The following is a 20594-nucleotide window of genomic DNA, read 5'->3' as shown; positions in this document are numbered from 1 at the left end:
ATTGCCTATTAATTCTTGTGATGATCTGAATTCCTAACCTATTGAATTGAGAAAAAATGTTTTGTCAACTGAGTAGTGTTTCATCGTCTTCTTATTTTAGTATTTTTATTGTACGGAATGTGTTCAAATAAATAATAAGCCTGATTTTTGTAATTAAAATTTGAAGATAATTTATAATAGAAATATTTAGGAATAAATAGAATATATAAGAAAAAAGTAGAGAATTCTAGAAGAGAAAAAAAGTAGGATGAAAACTTTAGAACAAATACATATGCAGTCTATATATATGTCTATTGTAAATATTTTGTAGATGTTAAGTTTTTCGCAAGTTTAGTTTTTTAGTTTTCAAATTCGAGTGATGATAAAGTGATATATTAAATTAGTTTTTGTAAAATTAATTGAACCGTGCATCGCACGGGAGTAGATACTAGTAATTAGTGATGATTAAATTTTTATATCAATTTATAATATGAACCGTACATGCATAAAAAGAGAGTTTTTGAAATATTTATAAAACTGCTGTTCAAAATTAAAAATATAATTTGATTAAAACTGATTTTTGTTAGTAACTCTGTAGTACTCCCTCAATTGGCAATTTATAGATGATTATTTCATTATTGTCACTCTTATTTTTTCTTAATGGATAGTATTAAATGATACTAGTAGTAAATATATAATCCACATCTTTGCAATTTAAGACAATTTTAGACAATTTATGATAATTTAGAACATTATAAAATGAGACAACAGGACATCAATAGAAGATGAGTCGATTAGCTCCGCGGATTAAACATAGAGGGAAAACAAAGCATAAAATAAGTAGTGATTCAAATTCAATCGAAATCGAGAGAAATGTTGTCCATAATATTAGCAACAATCTCTTTAGACTGCTTGAGCAAGGCGACGCTGCTCTGTAGCTTCTTCCTCTTCTCCGCCACCGATGGTGGCTCGTCCAACATCCTCTCCAGCCCGTTCCCCTGTGGTCCCACCACCTCATAAATTATCTCATCCTGCATCTCCTTATTCACCACCTTTCCTATGCTGAACATTAAGTGCAGCACCATGTTATCGACCATCCTTCCCGTCACCACCTCCCAATATGCAGCCATCCTCATCTTCAGGTCGTATGCGGCCTGCACCACATCCGCGTTCACGCCCCACAGATGCGCGATGTTGATATCCCCGAACCCGCTCACTGGCGCCAGCGGGAAATTGCCGCGGATCCGCTCCATGAATCCGTTCTGCTCTGCCATCAGCTTGTTCCACGACGCCGAGTACGCCCCGTTGCACGTGTAGTCGGAGAGCTTCTCCATCTTCACCAGATCGGAGATCCACTCGGTAGAGTGGTGCTTCTTCCTCGAAATTAGGTTTTGCGCCGCTCGTCTGGTGCATGAGATCAGCTGCGGGTAGTTGTCGCAGTGCTTCAGCAGGACGGAGATCACTACGCTCCGGATGTAATTCCATATCTTCTCCGAGTAATCCAACGGCGTCGTCGATATCTCCTCCACTTTCTTCGCTAGCAGAGTGCGGAATGCAGATTTAGGTATGAAATTGGGGAGGCCGACGGATCGGCTTTCTTCTAGAACCTTCATTTCATCAACCAGAAAATTGTCGTTGCCTTCGCCGGATTTGGCAGATCGGAGCTCCTCGGAGTATTTGTTGAGCATTTCAGCTAATCTAGCAGAGGCGTGCATATTATCATCTGTGGGATACTCATCGAACTCGCCTTGTAGCAATATCTTCCTCAGAGATTCTCTAGCAGAGCAGAGAATTTTCATGAACGCAGTCATTGCTTCGCTGATTGAACTCAGATGCTGAGGCATCTTATTCAGCTCTTCCAGATTAGCCGAGAGCTTCTCGTTGATTTTGCGCACGATCTCAGGCAAGCATTTCACGATGATGTTGGCCTGAATGGTCGTCAACCTCTCCGCCAAAGCAGAGATTCCAACAATGGACTTGTCAATCCGTGAAAGCAGAGGATTATTCTCGAAGAGCTTCGCCTCTTCTGCCCGAGCTTCTTCATACGTCTCATCGCCGATGCGGTTTCTGACGCAGACGTAGCCGAGGCCGATGTTGACATCGTCGGCGACGATCTTCTCAAGCAGCCCCTCCGGCGACTTATCAGCCTTGGTGACGACGGCGAGAGTCCTATGGCCGGTTTTGTCCACTCTCTGCGACATCCGAATCGACTCGCAGGTGGGAAAATCGACGCCGGCGGATAAGACGTTGAGGATTATGCTCTCCTCCGGCGTGATGTACTTCATGATAATGTCAGAGATCTGCTCGGAGATGTCCTCCGGCTGGCCTTTGACCGGAACCCTAGTTATCCCGGGGAGATCGATCATGGTGAGATCGGGCACGCCTTTCTTCTTGACGACGAGAGTCAACGGAGTGTTGGAGATGCCCTTCCCTTTGCCGGCGATCTCCTGAGTTGTGTACATGATTTCATCGACGACGTTAGCCTCGTCGGTTTGGACGGTTTTGCCGTTGAACTCGAGGGAGAGGTGGGGGCGGGGATCGGAGTGGTTTTTGAGGCTCATGATGAGGGGGACGCGGGTGCAGATGCCGTCGCCGCGGGGGAGGCGGATGCCGGCGAGGGACTCGAGGACGCTGGACTTGCCGGAGGACTGGTCGCCGACGACGACGATGGTGGGGAGCTGGATGCCTTCCTGCATGATTTTGAGGTGGCGCAGCCTGTCCACCGTGTCCAGCAGCGGCCGAATCCGGTCGTTGTAGGGGGAAACAATGGGGGCGTCGTGACTGGGTTCATGCTCCTCTTCCTCTTCTTCTTCCTCCTCTTGTTGGAGGTCGTGTTTGGAGATTTTGAGGAGATTCATCCTCCGCACGGACTCTACTACTGTAGATGATGACATGATTGATCTGTGTTATGGTTTTTGAGAGTTGTGACTTGTGAGGAAGTGGGAAGCACAAGTGATATAGAAAATTATACACTAGTACTATATTACTACTAAATTGAATTATGTAGTACACCACTCTACTTTATCATTAGTAGGAAGGAACCATAAAGAGATTGGTTTTGTCTATGCTTTTTCCCCGCCAATCAAAGGACAAGCAGCCTCACTTTTCTCTGTTTTCTTAATCAAGGAACTTTTGCTTTAGTTGACCATACATTTACTATATACTACTTCCCTCCTCCGCTCTAAATGAACACTTTACATAATTATAATACTCTCTCCGTCCACAAAATATAGATCACTTTTACCATTTTGGGACGTCCACAAAAAATAGATCACTTTCTTAAAATTGAAAGTTTATCTCTCATACTTTTCCCATTTTTTTTCCCTCTCTCGTACTTTACTCACTTTTTCTCCCTATCTCTCTTACTTTACCTACTTTTTCTTCTCCTCTCTCTTACTTTACCAATTTTACATTAAAACCCGTGCCATACACAAAGTGATCTATTTTTTTTAGACGGAGGGAGTATTATTTTATGAGTAAAATATAGAAAATAAAGTAAGAGAAAGAAAAATTAGAAAGAATGAGGCCGAAATCTTAAAATTAAATTTTGCCCGCAGGGGCTTAGCGCAGTTGGTTCCGGGGGAGCAGATATTGCTACAAATGGGCCACTTATAATAGGATACATGTAGTATTTCAATAAAAGAAATTATTTTTGTGGATGAATGGGGTACCAGACAAGTGAAACGCTTCTTTTAGACATGAGATTTATGAAATTGATATTTATATAGTTAATATAGAGAGAGTAAAGTACGGAGTATGTAAAAAAGAAAAAGTAGAGAAGTAAAGAAAGAAAGTATGTGAAGAATAAATTAAGAGAGATGAGTTTTTGTTAAAAAAGAAAATGACTCACTTATAGTTGAACATCCCAAAAAGAAATATAACTAGCTTACCGCGGAGGCAATACTATTAATTTGTTGGCAGCTAGGAAATTTTTGCCATCTCAACTTCGGTAACTGGATAGAAACAACATAAACCAGTACAGAGTCCAGTGCATCAACAAAATTCATTACGACCATAAGAGCAAGGAAGTTGTTTTTGGTCAATGTCGAACAATTAAGGCGAACGAACAACTCGATTCACCACAGAGTCCAGTGCATCAACATGTCTCCTGAGAATTTTTCTGATATATAGACTTAAGGAAGCAAACAAGTACATTCCACCAAATCACAATCTATAATTTTATACGCACATGAAGAAAGTATCATGGGAGACGGCTAAGAACTAGCACTCGGCCATCTGTGACAGAGGAAATTTAGATCTGATCCTACATTAGTGTCGACGAATGCAGTGAATATGACAGCTTGTAATGATTTATAAGTATTTGCAACACAAATTCCTATATGAGGGAGTTTAGACAAAAGGAGAGAATGAAAAACAAAGGATACAATTTTGTTGCGAGAGCATCCATGTCTTTCATCTCTTCATTTAATCTGCAATAAGTAATAACAAAAAATATCCAGGTCCACAATTCGTGAGTATTATTCTAGAAGGTTTGCTTAGGAAACACTATATTCTTAATGTATGAATCAATGATGCAATCTGGAGCCGACCATAAAGTGTGTTTTAACCAGTTTGGATCAGAAAAACTCAGAACTGTTTTCCTTCCTAAACTCAAAATAGAAAGGCGTAAGATTTTTCAACAACTCTAGGAATAACAAAACTCAAAATGGAAGATTAAATTCTAAACAAGAGGTGTTTTGTTATCATTCAAAAGTTTGACGTCAGCTATAAGTTCAACTTATAAGATGAAGTAAAAAGAATGAGCTAGTCCCACTTCCCAGCATGTTTTTTTTTCTGGGGTAGGTTGTACTTTTGCGAATGAAAGTTTTGAAGAGGTTTCCCAAATCACAAGTAGACAGTTTCTCAAGTACGTCCTTGTCGATATGTTTAGACTTTAGAGATATTAGATTAGTAGTTTAAAATCAGACACCCAACTTCAATAGTCACAAACGAGTGTTCACGATTGTGCAGATATGATCCATCAAAAGAGTCATCTACTCGAACTACTATAAAGATATGTAACAAGAACCAAACCTCAGACAAGAGTTTATGTATCGATTTCCCTTTGTTGATGCATCAAGCACTGCAGTACAACAGCCAAAAAAGGCAATTTTAAGATCCATATAGAGCTCACGAGTTGTTGATGTTAGAAAAACATAGAAGACATAAATCCTGAACCCTTACGCCTCAGAAATAACCTAAGTAAGAGCTTAACGGAGTGTTTACTTTGAATGATGCATAAATACATAGAGTACTAATACTTAATCATATGATACTTATTGTCAATCTAATCTACCATCCAAAATAAATGCTCCACAATAGAACTAATGCCTCGAGAAGAACATAAGAAAAGCTAGCAGAGAAAATAGTACTTATGATTTTTTTTCACAAAAAAGGTACCCCTCACGCTGAGGGTAACAAATGAAGAGACAAGAGGAAAATTTTAAGATAATACTTACACAAGTTACATAACTTGGACAACTATAACAAGGCTTGCTTTCCTAATTAAGTAATGTTAAGCTTTAATTTACCACATTCTTGAAGGCGTCCAGCTGCATCACTGAAGCAGTTCATGTGTTCAACCGTAGAGCCAGTAGCCTAAAAATTACATTCTCCTGATTAGAATAATTGCACCAGATATTAGAACAAGACAGGAGAAACTGCAGGCTGAATCAAGTCCATATAGGCTAATTAATTTAACTGGCTTTTATTACTTTTGTGACGCCTTTTTGAACATCGAAACATATAAACTAAAACTAAAATGTATTTCAGCATTATGAGGCGTAGAGCAAATTGTGTCAAGAACAAGAAAAAACTGCACATCTTTAAATAGCATTGATCAATGACCTTCACTTCAATACAAGATAGGCTTGTCATACGATAATGTGTTGTTGATAATGAAATCAAGCAAGAACCCTAATGAATACTTCCACACGTCAATTGAGCAAAGTTAAACACAAAAATGAAATGTGAAATCACCACGCAGGCAGCAAATCAAAACTAAATAGAGATTTTTGAAGTCACCAAATTGCTTTGCGATTAGGAACGAATCGAATGTCTAATTACAGAAAGCAGAAACCTGTGAGAGTGATTGGCGGAGAGAGCTGAAGAGAGAGGAGAAGCTCTCGGCTATGGCAGCTGAATCCCTCTCCACTGCCTCCAGCGCTTTCAGAATCTCCTTCCTCCGACCGTGCGGCTCCGGCTCCGGCTCAGCCAACTCATCGCCTTGTGCATCTTCCTGGCCTCCGACATGGCGAGGAAAAGTGTGACTGGCCACCGCATTTGAAGCTTCGGCGGTAATCGTTTCCTGGTTCTCCATTGACGAGGCTTGAGCGTAGAAAGTGGCGCTTTCAAACTGAGCTCAAATGGTTTCACGAAATTGGATAAACTGGAATAGCATCATTACTCATCAGCATTCAGCAGTTGTTGAAGAAGCGATGCAGCCAACCAACGGCGAATCAACAGAGAACTCGGATTGCGTTGGGGTATTTGGACAAGGGACGGATTTAGGGATTTGGATTTGCAAAAGACTGGGGAAGATGGATTTCGAGGATTATTTTTCATCATTTCATTTTAATTTCATAATTAAAGTACTATTCCCATTTTTCTGTTTCAAGTTTCAACTAGTTTGTTTGTAAAGTATACCTCCTCCGTCCCAGATAATTCGGGAGACTTTGATCCGGCACAGATTTTAAAAAATCTAATGAAAAGTGAGTTGAAAAAGTTGGTGGGATATATGTCCAACTTTTAAAGTATTAGTTTTATAATAAAATGTGAGTAGGAATAAGTTAGTGGAATATGAGGTCCACTACCAAAAATGATAAAAGTAAAGTAGGACAAATTATGTTTCCGAAATGAAATACTAAATCGAATTATCGGGGACGGAGGGAGTACTTATCTACATCCCAATTGGATGAACAAATAAAAAAGCGTCTCATCTTACACAAGAGTATAGTCTGGGTGGTGTAGTCGGTTATCACGCTAGTCTCACACACTAGAGGTCCCCGGTTCGAACCCGGGCTCAGACATTTTTTCATTTTTAATTCCATTAATTTGGTTAAAATGAAAACAAAAATAAAATAATATCGCCGTTGCCGGGGATCGAACCCGGGTCACCCGCGTGACAGGCGGGAATACTTACCACTATACTACAACGACCTCATGTGTATACTTACACTAGTACTCCTATCTAGACCTGTCAAATCGGGTACCCGCGGATACCCGATCCGAAATTCCCAAAATTCAATACCCGATCCGAATTTAATTTCGGGTACTCGGATATCCAGTTCCGAAAAATTGGGTATCCAGTCCCGATTGCGATTGCGATTTTGATTTTTTTTTTTTTTTTTTTTTTTTTTTTATCTTTTTAGAAAATTAACTACAACGTTAAGAGTTTATTTAATATACGATTTGGTTCAAATTTAATACAAAGTTGAAGTAGTATTCAAGGGAAAATAACTACAAACTTTTAGAAATACAAATTTTTGTAGTAGTTCGAATTTAAGAGAAAAAAACTATAAATTTTTAGAAATACAAATTCTTGTAATAGATCGAATTTTTAAAATAATAACTCTAAACTTTAAGAAATACAAAATTCATAAGTTATAACATATTGACATTTTTTATTCATCCACAATAAGAAATTAAATTACATATTAACATCTTTCATCCATCCACATGTAATTAAAAAAATTAAATTACATTTTTCATCTTTCATCCCTCTAAAATAAGAATTAAATTAAAAAAATAAATTAAATTACATCTTTCATTCATCCATAATAAGAAATTAAATTACATATTAATATCTTTCATCCATCCACTTATAATTAAGAAATTAAATTACATTTAATTATGATAAAAAAAAATATAATTTATTAATTTTAAAAATAAATCGGATAATTCGGGTATACCCGATCGGGTATCGGGTAATCCGATATCCGATCATCCAAAATTCCCACTACCCGATCCCGATCCGATACCCGAAAAATCGAGTTTCGGATATCCAATTACCCGACTTTTTCGGATTTGTTGGATATTGGGTATCCAATACCCGATTTCTATTTTGACAGGCCTACTCCTATCTAATAGTTTCTGTATATTAATTCTTTACATGACAAATTGTGGACTAACTACATTATCATTAGCTATGAAATGTAAAAATAATAGAAAGATAAGAAAGTACAAGGGCTGCTTCATTTATTCTATAGGTAGGTACAAATGAGGTAACCTTCCGTGAGTAAACTTGCCTTCATCACTAGACTACAACATCAAAGAATACAAATGACTCTACCTAATGAAGCTACCAATATAAATAGTAGGGTATATTTTTGGAAAATTGTCTCGGCCTAATGAGGCTACCACAGCATCCGTTGATGCGAACCATCTCTTGTGGTTCGTTGCACTAGCCTATGCTCGTGCGATTGGAGAGAACGGTGGATTCATCACAAAGGATGGCTCCATCTTGAATTTCTCTTCCTCTGATATTGCATCTATGAGATGCTTTATTTCCTCCTCTGCGAACACCCTCAGAGAGTCGCTCTGCAGCATTTGCTCGCTCCTCTCGTGTCCAGCATCTGCAGCGTGCAGAATGGCAACACAGATGGAGAATGCTTGGAGAGAGGACAACTGTGCATGGAAATCAACCGCGTATTTCCCTTCCTTGACTTCCTTAATTGTGAACGCCGGTGCTTCATCTTTTCTTCCCTGCACAACCAAGGACGAGATTGAAAGAAGCAAGGTAATACTATAATTTCAATGGCAGAATCCTGATCAATGAAGACTACCTGGATAAAAAGTTGTGGGGAATGGTGAGCGTCAATGAGGGGCTGGCCCTCAGCAATCTGAAGATTTGGGTTCCCACAGACATTGAGGGGGCATGCCATGTCCCATCCACCGCAGTCACATCCTCCGCCTAGCTTCCATCTATTGAGCAATGGTGAAGGGCCACAGCTTTCAGCATTTGGGAAACTGTGATTTCCTGCTGGGATCACAACGTGCACCTTCCCCGGATTCATAGTGTTTGTTGAGTCCACATCGTGCTCCTGCTCAAGCTGGCAAAGGTCTATCATGTTCAAAAGTGGCCCATCCCCACTCTTGAATTTGAAACTCTCTCTCTTCTCAAATGGAACTTGCATAATGATTGCTGCGATTTCTAGCCCCGGATGCAATTCAACTGCTGCCACGGGTTGAGAAGGTTCATACTGACCACTGTTGCGGGAATGCTTGGATTGCCCTTTATTCTTTGTCTTGGCTGGCGTTTCCTCATCAGAAACTAGGGGTAGTTTAGCGAGGTCAGGCGAGCAGCAAGAGCTATCTTGGGAGGAAACACTTCTTCGCGAATGGGAAACATCATATAACACAAACTCTGTCACCATAGAATCATCATAAGCTCCAACACCTTTCAACTCTGTACATAGATAGCATGATACCAGCATTTGTCCAACCATAGATGATTCTTTGTTGTTTTCTTGAAATCCCCAAGCACTAGAATTGCTCCTCCTGTGATGAAGTGAGTGGAACGTGTAGGCCTGAGTTAGAGGGTTATCCACCTTGCGCGTGTTTGCAACGTAGACATCTTCTGGCGAATTCACTGAGAATTCGAAGAACAGCATCCCTTGCTTCCGTTCCATCTTGAGAAGGCCACGGAGGTGTGCAGTAGAGGACGGGGGAAGTGGGTTGTGAACATCTTTCTTTTCAAGCTGAGAGTTATCTCCAATTCCAACATTGTTTGATAAATCAGTCTGCAAAGATCTACAAAAGGTTTCGTTGCAATTCACACCAATGTCCCTCCCATAAACTTCCTCGGAGCTAGTTTCCTTGGCACAACTCAAAGGACTTCTATGAGATTTGGATTTAACAAATCGATCAAACATTTTGAGGACAGGATAACGTTGGCCCCTCGTGCTGCTGGCTTTTGAGCCATCACTATCTAAATGAGGAGGAGAATGAGGCAAAGCCAATTTCGCAGATAATGACTTGTGAAAAGTACCTCTCCCTTGAAAACTCTTATCATCATCCGTTTCATCAACTGCAGAACCGGATTGCTTCTTCTTGCTTTTACACGAGGAAGAAGGTTTCTTCAAGGCAGTTCTTTCGTGAATAGGATCAAAAGACCGTTGTATTGAGCTACGAGAGTGCAACTCTTGGTGGTTCTTACAAGAGGAGCTAGTACTTTGCTTGGAGAGGGACACACCTCGTTCTTCTAAGGGACTTTCTTCATCCAAACTACACAACGAATCAATGATTCCAACAGAGAATGTCCCTCTTGAAAACTCAATCTTTTTCCTTGGAACAACATCATCATTTCTCCTCAGTAATCCCACTTCTTTTGAGCTCTGATACACCGAGCCACGCTTCAGCAGTTGATGATAACGTTCCTGAGGTATTTTTGGGACATCTCTACACGATGCACTACGGTAACGACTAAGCCTAATCTCAGTGAACTCTTTATTGAGGCTACGCAGCTCATTCCCACATTTGGGCCTACTATTCGATTTTCTAGAACGACGTCGTGGAGCTGGAAGCACAGTAGTAGGACTCCCATCTATAACACAGTATTTGTCAAAGTCAAATTCCATAGTCACTAACTATCACCCTAGCCCTTCATTCATAGATCCTCCTCCTGCAAAACCACCTTCACAAACATTGATTGAACAACAAATGGAGAATGCCAACAAGCACATATCAAGAGTTCTGCCACACAATGCCAATAATGCATCTTGGAATATTTCAACATGTAGTCTTTACTTCTCTGAAAACAACACTATTAATAAGAACAATGTCAGAAAAATCAAATTCTGCACCCATTTTTTTAACTGAAAAAACAGAAAAGTCATTTCACACTTGAAGCAAAGAATCCAACATTTGCGGATTACAGGATCTTCCAAATTAAAACTAATTAGAACTCATTATCGTTTAAAGCCATCAAAGATCCAATTTTTTTTCCCCTGACCTAATTGAAAGCCTGAAACTTTCTAACAGGGGAGCAAAATCTTACTGCACACAACAATGTCTGACATTGGGACAGATGATTAAGGAAAAGAAAGCACCATTAGTAATAAAGGATATAATAATTTCTACAAAAAGAAAAAGGACATACCCCAACCCCACTTCAGATCTCAAACCACTGAAGATAGAGAAAAAACCCAATGAAATTGCAATCATTGGCTCCTCCTCTTCAGCTCAAAGGCTTGGATGAGAAAAATGCAGTCTCATATTAACAAAAGATAATGTAAAAATCACCATTTGTCAAACAACTTGAGTGTAAGAGTAAGAGTTATAGCCTTATAGGTATCAGCTTTGACCAGTAAGATTTTTTTTATTTTTTTTTATTTTATATTTTGACCAAAGAATCAAGAAAAGTAGTAATGAGAAGCAGCCCACCAACATTGCCTTTGTTTTGAGCTAAAGGGATCAGATGAACAGTACAGGAAGGAGGGAGACAGAGCTGCAGAGGCCTAGTTATATTATTCACTTCAGAACCAAGTTTCTTTGACTCTACATACCATGTCTTTTTGTGGGAGTGAGTGATTTCTTTAACAATGTGACCAATTTTTGACGTTGGCTTTTAGAAGACGGGAACGCCCTTGAAGGATATCTGTTTTTTTGTCTTCAAGAAGGGGTATTTTCGGGTTACTAGCCGAGGGTAATGGGGAATCAATGCAGAGATTATATTAGTGCTCCGAATGGTGTTGGGAAACGAGATTAAAATTTGTTTTATTAATTCGGTAATTAATGGTGTTAGAAAGGAATCTGTTTTACATGTTAAAGTGCAAAGGGAAGTGTAGGAAGGTGTGATTAGATATTTTGTGCATGTAAACAATGAATGAGGAGAAAGTTACCCAAGTATTTGGTTGGTTTTGGACGACAGTGAGGAGCGATCGATCTCAAGAACAACAAGGGCAGCAGAATCTTGACACAGAACAACATTTCCAAAGCAGAAGCACACCCGATCCCTCCCGTTTTCTACTTTCTACACCATGAAACAAAATGCACAACTTAACTTCTCTGTCTTGCTACTTAATCATTAGTAATATTACCTTTACCACACAATACAACATTTATGTCAAACACATAAAGCACAATCATGTTCCAAAAATGTCATCCAAATTCAAAAAAACTAGTAGGAGTACAACATTTGATGGAAACAGAGCAGTTTTAATCAAAAATGATGAATTACACATCAAGATCATGATCATCTTGGCACACTGCTGACAAGCCTTGCTCCAACTCTATCAAGCTGTTTAACCATTGCCAAAGACTTCAAGTTCCCATCTTTGGAAAAAGCCTCCACCATTCTCTCCCCAATCTCCCTACCCCTCTCCTCGCTGTCAGTGACCGCCACCGCAGTCGGCCCTGCCCCGCTGATCGTGCACCCAAACGCCCCCGCCTCGATGGCCGCCTTCTTGACGGCCTCCATCCCCGGGATGAGAGGCGCCCTCCTCGGCTCCACAATCTTGTCCGACGACAGCGCCTTCCCCAATCCAATTAGGTCTCCTTGCAGCACGGACGCCACCAGAGCCCCCGCCTGGCTGCAGTTCCAGATGTGATCCGACATGGTCACATCCGGAGGCAGCGCCGCCCTCATCTTCTTCGTCGGAGCTTCGAATTCCGGATTCACCAGCACGAAATACACGCTCTTCTCCTGGGGGAATTTCAGCTGCATCACCTCCAGCGGCTCGTAGCTGCGGATCAAAACGAAACCCCCCAAAATCGCCGGCGCCACGTTGTCGGCATGGTACCCGGACACCTTCGCCTCCGACTCCAATCCAGCCATCACCAGCTCCGACGGGGATAGAATGCCGCCGAATAGCTCGTTCACGGCCACGGCGGCTGCGGCGGCGCTGGCGGCGCTGGAGCCAAGGCCGCTGCCGAGGGGGAGGCCCTTGTCGAGGGAGAGAGTGAGGCCGACGGACCGGATGCCGAGCATCTTCATGGCGGAGATGGCGGCGATGCCGGCGCAGTTCCAGAGGGGGTTCTTGCTCAGGCGGGACCCGGCGCCGGAGATGTGGGAGATGGCGAGCTCGCCGGGCTGGACGGCGGGGTCGAGGCGGAGGGTGACGTGGTCACCGATTCCGTCGACGGCGCAGCCGAGGAAGTCGAAGCCGGGGCCTAGATTGGCGACGGTGGCGGGGGCGAAGGATTTGACGGAGGAGAAGAGGGGGAGGGGCTCGGTGGATTTGGATTTGGATTTGGATTTGGGTTTGGGGAGTGCGGATGTGGATGGATTGAATCTTGATTTGGATGGGGAAATGTTGTTGGCGGCGGCGGTGATGGTGGTCAGCTTCAGGTAGACGGTGGCCATTGTGAGCGGCGGCGGCGTTGAAAAGGCTATGGGCTTTTGTAATTTTATTGATTTTACTAAGTACCCCTCCGTCCCAAATAATTCGTCTCAGTTTTTCATTTCAGTTCGTCCCACATAATTTGTCCCACTTCACTTTCACTGACCCCATATTCTACTAACTCATTCCTACTCACATTTTATTATAAAATTAATGTATAAAGGTAGGACCTACATTCCACTGACTTTTTCAACCCACTTTTCATTACAATTCTTAAAACCCGTGCCCGGTCAAAATGACCCGAATTATCCAGGACGGAGGGAATAATTGCTAAAAGCACCCCCTGTAAATTCTTGTTTTTACTTTTTTTCAGAATTAGAGCATCCTCATCCGTGTTCTTATTTAAGAGCATGGAGATGGGTCCAGAGTTTTACTCCTTGAGCTAAGAGCACAACACTCACATCACATCCATACTCTTAGTTAAGGATAAGCTTAAGTGTCCCACCATTCTATTATTCAATTTAAATATTTCAATTACTAAAAACATTTCTATATTATAAAAATATATTAAAAATAAAAATTACATAATTAAAATTCTAAAAAATAAAAATACATAATTAAAATCCTAGAAAATAAAAAATACATAATTAAAATTCTACAAATTAATAATTACATAATTAAAGACTAAAAAATATTCCGGTGGAAAACTAGTCATCTATCCCCAATGTTCTCTTAAGATCCCGGATTATTTGCTCATGTGTTGCAAGTTGCTCCGAAGTCATCTTAGACGTATCGTAGAGTTATAAAAATCAAACTATTATCAGCAAAATCAATAATTTAATTATAAAATCAGAATAGGTGAATAATCAAAAGATATTAGAAGTACAAAAAAGGACATGCCATATAGCATTGTCCCCAATAATTGAACATTGATTGAATGTAAATCTAAGAGTCAAATGCGCGTAAATTAGGAATATAACATGATCGATCGATGAGAGGTTGGCCGAAATCGTGCGGCTACGATTAAAACCCCCATTTCAATCTTATCTGTGTTCTAATCTAAACCGCCTTTTTCCCATCACCAGAATAGACGCCCACTATCACAATTTCCCTATCAATGGGCGCCTCCTTTCACCCTTCCTCCCTTTAAATCCCCCCATTTTCACCCCTAATCAACGCACTCACTTACACAGCAAGATAGAGATTTTTCTGCGATAATAATGTATTCCATGGGGGCGAGCTACGCGGCGTTGCACGTGCAGCAGAAGCGGCAGAAGGAGAGGTTAGTGAAGAAAAAGGAGCAATTGGAGAATTTGAGCGTGGAAAAACATGTGGTGGAGGCATCTGATTGTAAGGCTGCTACGATTTGCAGCGCTAAAGCCAGAATCCACCCTGCGCCTCTCTTCATTTGAAGTGGAATTGAGTTTGTGCTGAAACCATCCACGATTTGTATAGAGTTTTTCTTTTCTCTTTTTTGATGTGGCTAGATCGGATATGCTGCTCCTCATATGGTAATTCTAGCCATTGTTGAAGGGAAGTTGTATTATTGAGCTCCGAATTTGTATCTCTTCTCCTTTTGGGTTTAACAGATTAGAATTTCGGAATACTCCCTACTTGTTTTGTCACCACATATGAGATTTGACTATACAATCTACCCAAAAACATTTACTCCATAATAAATTGTGATACTTTAAAGTAAAAGTGAAATTAGATAAACAAGTATTACAGCATTGTTAATAAAATAGGAAGCCAAATTTTTTAATCCTACATCTTTGCATAATTGATCTTATAATACATCCATTTTAAGCAATTGAACATTAGTATTTTCATATTATCCATGTTACTATAGGACGAAATCTTCATAAGAAAATATGATCTTGCTGTCGCATATGACTATATTCAAATTGATTATAATAATACTCCATTTAAAAGCAGCATCTTCTTGTTTGAAGCTTCAAATACCATACTCATTTTTAGTACTTATCAATTGGTCTACAAATGGAAAGACCAAATAAAGACCATTTGGCATGGAGATACACTTGGGAGATCCAACTGAACTGAACTGAACTGAACTGAACTAGGTAAGCCACCGTCTCTTGATTATTATAAGACAAATCAAAAATTTTCCTCTGAGCCATGAGTTATGATGCCTATAGATTCCTGTCCATTTTTCACTCCTATATTCTCAATTTAATTTTCTTTTAGAATTCCCATTGCATATGGAATAATGGAAACAGGAAAGTTAACACATCTTGCAAAATGGAACGACAAATTTCCATTCCTTAGGGTCTCAACTCTCTAATATGATTAGCATATGAAAGTGTAAAAATCCGGTTAAAGTGTCACCTTACAGTCTTCTCTACCATTTTCTTCATCTAGATACAAAATCATTAGCAGTTAATAGGTACTACATCACTATGTTATGGATATATCTATGTATATACGCGCCCGCAACTAGACCTTGTACAAAAAAGAACAAATTCGGCCAAAATACTAGCAACTAGAGGATGTACAACATGCATTTTACTCGGCCTTGTTGGTTGCAGGACTTTCCTTGTACGATCGCTGAGTTTCCAGCACTGGAACAAATGCTTCCGTGTTTTTCTTCAACACGTCGCTCATTCCTTCCTCAGCTACATGCAGGCTAACCAAAGCCTTCTCGACATCTTCAAACTTGGCAGTAGCCAATGGTGCAGTACCAACGACAGTCTTGCCAGAGTTAGGCCCTTCTATGGTCAATGTAGCAGCATCGTCTCTCGAAGCATACCAAGTGTTGCCGCAAGAAACGCATTCCAACTGAGGACACAAAATGAACAAATGGGGAAACAATTATTCCTTTTCTTCCCTTATACATTTTTCATGGTAATATTTTCAGGGTTAATTGAAAGAAATGTTATCCATCCACAGGTTTTTGGGATATTGGTTTGGAAACAACAATTGCTGGATCACAAGCTATTACCAATGTTTCATGTAACCATTAGACAAAACCAATATCAGCCTACAAAATTTAACATGTGAGGAATTGTGAATTGTGAACTATGAATCACATCTTAATCATCTACTTTTCTAAATCCATATACTAGAACACTTTGAGTTTCAGTCTATATCAATGAAATTTCTACTACAATAGCATATCGATATCCACAAAAAATAAACTATAAAAGCTAAGCTAAAAAACCTGATAGCGGTCACCATGCCCAGTCTGAATAATATCAGTCAAACCCACTTGCTTTGCCGAGCATCTTCTACAACGAGCATCCGTCATCTGATCACAAAAAACAAACAACAATCAAAATAGCATAAAAGTCACCAGGAAAAATAATGAAAAGGATGAATCCATAAAGTTGATCAAAAAACTGATCTTTGTGTTTTTAGTAAGAATGGTGTTTAATCAGCAGTCAATTATATAAGAGTAGGAACCTGCATGCGCCCCGTCTCCTCTGGCTCTCTCCTAGCAATTTCTTCTGCTGTTAAACCCTCCTGAGGAAAGTCAAAGTATGTGCTTGAAAACTAAATTTTGGCTTCATTAAATAAAAGAGATGCTAGATCTTGCTATATGTTTGCGTGATTGAAGCAATAAAATTTCAGAGAACATGCTGGACGCCAACTCAAATAGTTCCTCTCTTTCCTATTTCTTTGGAGACAAGGGAGGGGGTATTGAGGATGGTTCATAAGGAAGACGATGCAGCAAAGTGCAATAAAAAATGAAAGGAAGCCCAAGACAAATTTCAAGGAACAAAAATATTGACAAATTACACAAAGAGGGGGAACAAGCAAGAACCTTCAACTCATTAGGTGACATATTAAGTATTTGAGCAGGTTCCAGCTCCTTGCTCAGAAGACGACGTGCCAGTACAACATGCTGTACATTCAATAAACAATTTTAAAGAATAAACAGAAGACAATATGAAGATTTGCATGTATAATGAAATATAAGATGAAAATGGAATATATATCAGGAGGGTGCTTGATAAGTTTGTAGACTATTTTCCAGCCTGATAAGACATCTGACGGCTTATAATACCATTCAAGTGCCCCTCCCCCCACCCCCCAGCATTTTACAAATGATTTATAATCTCTTTCAATATGTTCAGAAAGGTAAACAGATTCTGGCCCCTTTAAAAATAATGTTTCAAATGAAATAAATTAAAGACGTTAGGATCTTGAAGTTGTTCTTGAAAAAGTGAAGAAACCACAATACTTATATTAATATTAAAACTTTTTTGTAGTTATTTTCCAAAGTTTTGAGCAAAAAGTTATCATCAGATACTCAAAAGCTTAGTATGTTGAGCTATCTGAAAATAAACAATGGAAACCAGCAAGGGACCTTAAGATTGAATGCTAATTGACGCATCTTTTGGTTATACTTCTGGAAATCTGCAGAGAGTGCTTCATGTGCTGCTTTCTCAAGCGCAGCCACAGACGCAACAGCAGCATCAGGCCAGTCAAATGATACATCACCCTACAGAACATATAGAGAAGACAAAACATCAATTAGTCAGGACCATGAGATATAACAGAAGAGCATTCTAGTAGTATGTAATTTTCACATTTCAGACAATTTTATAACCTTATTCGCGACTTCATTGCTCTGATCTGGGCCACCATTCTTGATCCCACCTTGTTCCTCATTGTTCTGCTTACCGTTTGCTGGAGTGCACATGAACTGAATTGACTGAAGAAGCTTTTCCAGCCACTTATCACGTTGTGTTTCCCCAGTCAACATCTTAAGTTTTGACAGAATGGTGTAATATTCTGTTGCACCAGCAGGAGCAGTTCCAGGAGTTTCTGCTTTGAGAGAAAAAGATTTGTTGCCTTCATCTTCCCTGGAAACATCCAAAGGTGAAACATTCTTCTTCCTTAAAAGTCTCCTATCCTTAGCTTGGTCTTCTTGATCCATATTAGCATCCTCAGGCTCAATGTCAGGTATTTCTCCAAGTCGTGCATAAGTCTTCTGAACAAGGAGATCAATCTCGTGTTGCTTGTTATCTTCATAGTCTTTATCAGTCAACTTAAAGAGCCTCCTCTGTTCAGTGTCATATACCTTTTGCACAATGAAACCAGGGTGTTCTTTGCGGTCAGGAATTCGCTTATTTCGAGGTATAAAGTGCACAACACATTTGTGCATGACAGATTCTGCAGGCACTTCATCTCTGTGGAAACTATAGAACAGTTCCCTAGTGTCTTGTGATTGCCAATTTCCCCCAGTTTTTTTTTCGGCCTCCTCTGGACGATAGAACCACTGCCCTGTAACCATCATGCTCCTCCCATCCTGTTTTTGAGTAATATCCTGTAAACCAAATCAAGGACTTAATACACCTGGCATAAAAGGACAGCATATACAACATTAAAATGATACTCCTAAAGACCTCATGTAGGAAATACTAATTTTTTGAAACAAACTAAAGAAAATCAATTTAAGCATAAGAAGCAATAAAGTCAAAGAAGCCAATAAGATCAGAATAATGTTGATATTTATTCCTTTGTCTACTTGTTCTTCCAAGTTCTGAATACTCCCAAGGGGTTCTGGGTTTTATGAATCAGTTACCTTTACCAATTGAAAAACAATTCAAAGAGATTCCGTCACTTGAACCTTAAAAATGTTCTGGTAAAAGTCATAAAAGGTATTTAAGGGGACTCAAACTTTATCTTTAAACTTCTAACATGATAACTCAATCTAAAAGACTCTCATCACAACCCACAAACAATAATGAGTTAATTAACTTGCTAAACTGCACCCAGTGCCAAAACCTGGAACTCATCACTAGGTCGTTGAAGGACATGAATGCGAAAACATCTCTAAACTATTATACAACACTTGTCAAAAATCATGAAGTACTTAGCATTCCTACACAATACAGTATACACACCATATAGTCATTACAAGTTGTGTCTCTCTGTGTGCATGTGAGTGTGTGTGAGAGAACAGGAGATTACCTTTATAATGGCAACATAAGGCTTCTGATTTCCTTTCTCAGGGACCAAAAGCACTGGATCCTCCTAAAGATAATATATAAAAATAAAAAAGCGTGAGGTCTAAGCCAATACATCAGTAAGCTTAGTTTGTGTTACAGCAAGCATCAACTATAACATCCAATGGGGGTTGAATTGTGGCAAACAAAAGATTGACGAAAAATCATCAACCAATCATGAAATGCTATTTTCCTATATGCGCCAGGGATTTACACACTCATGTTTACACCTACCTGCAGAAATAAGATTACAACAGTTTGTATAGCATGCATGCATGTATCCATTCTCGTCAACTCCCACCAAAGAACATAAGACGGCACATGGGAGGAAAACTAGCCATCTGAGACACATAATTAAAGAGAAACGAAGGGAGATGTATCATCATTTCTCAAAATCACAAATGGAAACAGAAGCAAGCTAATAGTTGATACAAAAGGCACGTCATACAAGTCATATTGTACAGGTCATCACATAATTATCACAAATGAGTAAAATAACTATGGCATAATGGTACACAACTATCTACACGGTGACAAAGCACAACTCAATTGGTAAAATGTTTTCCTCCAACCACTAGGTTAGGCGTTTGAGTCACCTCAGGTGAGTGTGAGTTGTAACTCAAAAAATGGTACACAGCTTCATATCTAGATATACAGCACTGGTTGGTCTCCCACATATCAACAATTGAAATAACCAAATGTGATTGCGTGATAAAAATCCATCTGTCAGTGATCATTCTGAATGATTGTTGTAGCAGCTTTGTTTCTAAAATCTCGGCACGACCTAACCTAAGCCGGTGAATTGGATTCGAGCTTACATTTCTATCAAAAGCAAGAAAATAGAGCCAAAAACAAGTAATGCAATTTGAAGTGAAAACCCTAGAAAAGAAATAGAGCAGCAAAACTGACCAGCTGATACTGAATACCATCGTACTCGAAGGAGTCGAAATGACTTCTCCTCCCTCTCCCTTTTCCCGAGAACCTAATCGGCTCCCCCACCGGCTGCGCCTCCACCTCCTGCTCCTCGGTGTCACTCTCGGGGTCGGGATCAGGCATCTCGCTCGTCTTCTTCTTTTTCGTGTATCGCTCCGTCATTTTACCATCCTCCTCCTCCTCCTCGTCAGGGGGGAGGTGAAACTTCTTGCGCTTCCGTACACCGACAGTCGAGTTTCGAGGCGGCAGTTCGTCGTCGTCGTCGCTAGTAGGCACCTGCCGTCGATTCCTCATTCGATTTTGGCGTATTCTTCTAGTTTTTGAAATTGAATCGGACCCTCTTTTGTTTATATACTTGAATGGGAAATGTTTTAGATTTGAGAGTCATTTATCATTAGATTAAAATTAGAGCATTCACAAACAATGAATA

At 39.9% G+C, this 20594-nt stretch overlaps 5 protein-coding genes and 2 non-coding genes across 11 annotated transcripts in view; 1 reads left to right on the top strand and 6 right to left on the bottom strand.

The window, feature by feature from the left end:
• Nucleotides 1-3998, bottom strand: part of LOC125213806 (dynamin-related protein 4C-like) — a 5984-nt gene extending 1986 nt beyond the window's left edge. The window contains exons 1-2 of one of the 3 annotated variants that reach the window (XM_048114545.1): nt 3870-3998; nt 2617-2880 (exon numbers count right to left, since the gene is read on the bottom strand). In XM_048114545.1, coding sequence (XP_047970502.1) covers nt 2617-2873 — 257 coding nt within the window. In that variant the 5' untranslated portion in view covers nt 2874-2880; nt 3870-3998. Of the gene's footprint in view, nt 1-754; nt 2881-3869 lie in introns of those variants that run through there. The other 2 variants (XM_048114544.1, XM_048114546.1) reach the window with 2 other exon arrangements.
• Nucleotides 3761-6564, bottom strand: LOC125213809. Its single transcript, XM_048114553.1, has 5 exons — nt 6059-6564; nt 5511-5577; nt 5014-5062; nt 4365-4409; nt 3761-4099 (listed from the first exon to the last, which is right to left on the bottom strand). Exons 1-5 carry the CDS (start codon nt 6296-6298, stop codon nt 4033-4035), a joined length of 468 nt encoding a protein of 155 aa, XP_047970510.1. The 5' UTR covers nt 6299-6564; the 3' UTR covers nt 3761-4032.
• A 369-nt stretch (nt 6565-6933) lies between these two features.
• On the top strand, nt 6934-7007 carry TRNAV-CAC. Its single transcript has one exon. It is a non-coding gene; the product is annotated as a tRNA-Val (tRNA).
• A 58-nt stretch (nt 7008-7065) lies between these two features.
• On the bottom strand, nt 7066-7137 carry TRNAD-GUC. The gene has a single exon. It is a non-coding gene; the product is annotated as a tRNA-Asp (tRNA).
• A 1011-nt stretch (nt 7138-8148) lies between these two features.
• LOC125212205 lies at nt 8149-11950 on the bottom strand. Of its 2 annotated transcripts, none has more exons than XM_048112299.1 (3): nt 11820-11950; nt 8763-10612; nt 8149-8682 (listed from the first exon to the last, which is right to left on the bottom strand). In XM_048112299.1, exons 2-3 carry the CDS (start codon nt 10554-10556, stop codon nt 8386-8388), a joined length of 2091 nt encoding a protein of 696 aa, XP_047968256.1. In that variant the 5' UTR covers nt 10557-10612; nt 11820-11950; the 3' UTR covers nt 8149-8385. The 2 variants fall into 2 exon arrangements, with proteins under 2 accessions (XP_047968256.1, XP_047968257.1); XM_048112300.1 differs by having other exon boundaries at nt 8763-10600; nt 11820-11939.
• On the bottom strand, nt 11820-13317 carry LOC125212206 (homoserine kinase-like). Its single transcript, XM_048112302.1, has 2 exons — nt 12158-13317; nt 11820-11950 (listed from the first exon to the last, which is right to left on the bottom strand). The coding sequence occupies exon 1, from the start codon at nt 13280-13282 to the stop codon at nt 12173-12175; it is 1110 nt and encodes a 369-aa protein (XP_047968259.1). The 5' UTR covers nt 13283-13317; the 3' UTR covers nt 11820-11950; nt 12158-12172.
• Nucleotides 13318-15541: 2224 nt separating this feature from the next.
• Nucleotides 15542-20517, bottom strand: LOC125215280. Of its 2 annotated transcripts, XM_048116653.1 has the most exons (9): nt 20141-20258; nt 19466-19572; nt 19197-19259; nt 17830-18549; nt 17587-17721; nt 17041-17121; nt 16680-16739; nt 16438-16524; nt 15542-16055 (listed from the first exon to the last, which is right to left on the bottom strand). In XM_048116653.1, the coding sequence occupies exons 2-9, from the start codon at nt 19514-19516 to the stop codon at nt 15783-15785; spliced, it is 1470 nt and encodes a 489-aa protein (XP_047972610.1). In that variant the 5' UTR covers nt 19517-19572; nt 20141-20258; the 3' UTR covers nt 15542-15782. The 2 variants fall into 2 exon arrangements, with proteins under 2 accessions (XP_047972610.1, XP_047972609.1); XM_048116652.1 differs by lacking the exon at nt 19466-19572 and having other exon boundaries at nt 20141-20517.
• Between the last annotated feature and the right edge of the window lie 77 nt (nt 20518-20594).

This window comes from Salvia hispanica, chromosome 3 (genome assembly GCF_023119035.1).
Source record: "Salvia hispanica cultivar TCC Black 2014 chromosome 3, UniMelb_Shisp_WGS_1.0, whole genome shotgun sequence".
Lineage (NCBI taxonomy): Eukaryota > Viridiplantae > Streptophyta > Magnoliopsida > Lamiales > Lamiaceae > Salvia > Salvia hispanica.
Note: the sequence above shows the minus strand (reverse complement) of the source record. Positions and strands in the feature narration are given on the sequence as shown.

Bases quoted from the DNA above. Each gene is read 5' to 3' on its own strand.
- LOC125215280 (XM_048116652.1), bottom strand. From the start codon at position 20,458: ATGAGGAATCGACGGCAGGTGCCTACTAGCGACGACGACGACGAACTG. The intron at 18,550-19,196 runs GTAATCTCCTGT...TTTGGTTTACAG, and splicing joins CTTATGTTGCCATTATAAAG to GATATTACTCAAAAACAGGA. The intron at 16,740-17,040 runs GTTCTTGCTTGT...GACTTTCCTCAG, and splicing joins TGTCACCTAATGAGTTGAAG to GAGGGTTTAACAGCAGAAGA.
- LOC125212206 (XM_048112302.1), bottom strand. From the start codon at position 13,282: ATGGCCACCGTCTACCTGAAGCTGACCACCATCACCGCCGCCGCCAAC.
- LOC125213809 (XM_048114553.1), bottom strand. From the start codon at position 6,298: ATGGAGAACCAGGAAACGATTACCGCCGAAGCTTCAAATGCGGTGGCC. The intron at 5,063-5,510 runs GTAAATTAAAGC...GTTGTACTGCAG, and splicing joins TGGACGCCTTCAAGAATGTG to TGCTTGATGCATCAACAAAG. The intron at 4,100-4,364 runs GTATCCTTTGTT...TCTATATATCAG, and splicing joins GATGCTCTCGCAACAAAATT to AAAAATTCTCAGGAGACATG.
- LOC125212205 (XM_048112299.1), bottom strand. From the start codon at position 10,556: ATGGAATTTGACTTTGACAAATACTGTGTTATAGATGGGAGTCCTACT. The intron at 8,683-8,762 runs GTAGTCTTCATT...TTGGTTGTGCAG, and splicing joins CCCCACAACTTTTTATCCAG to GGAAGAAAAGATGAAGCACC.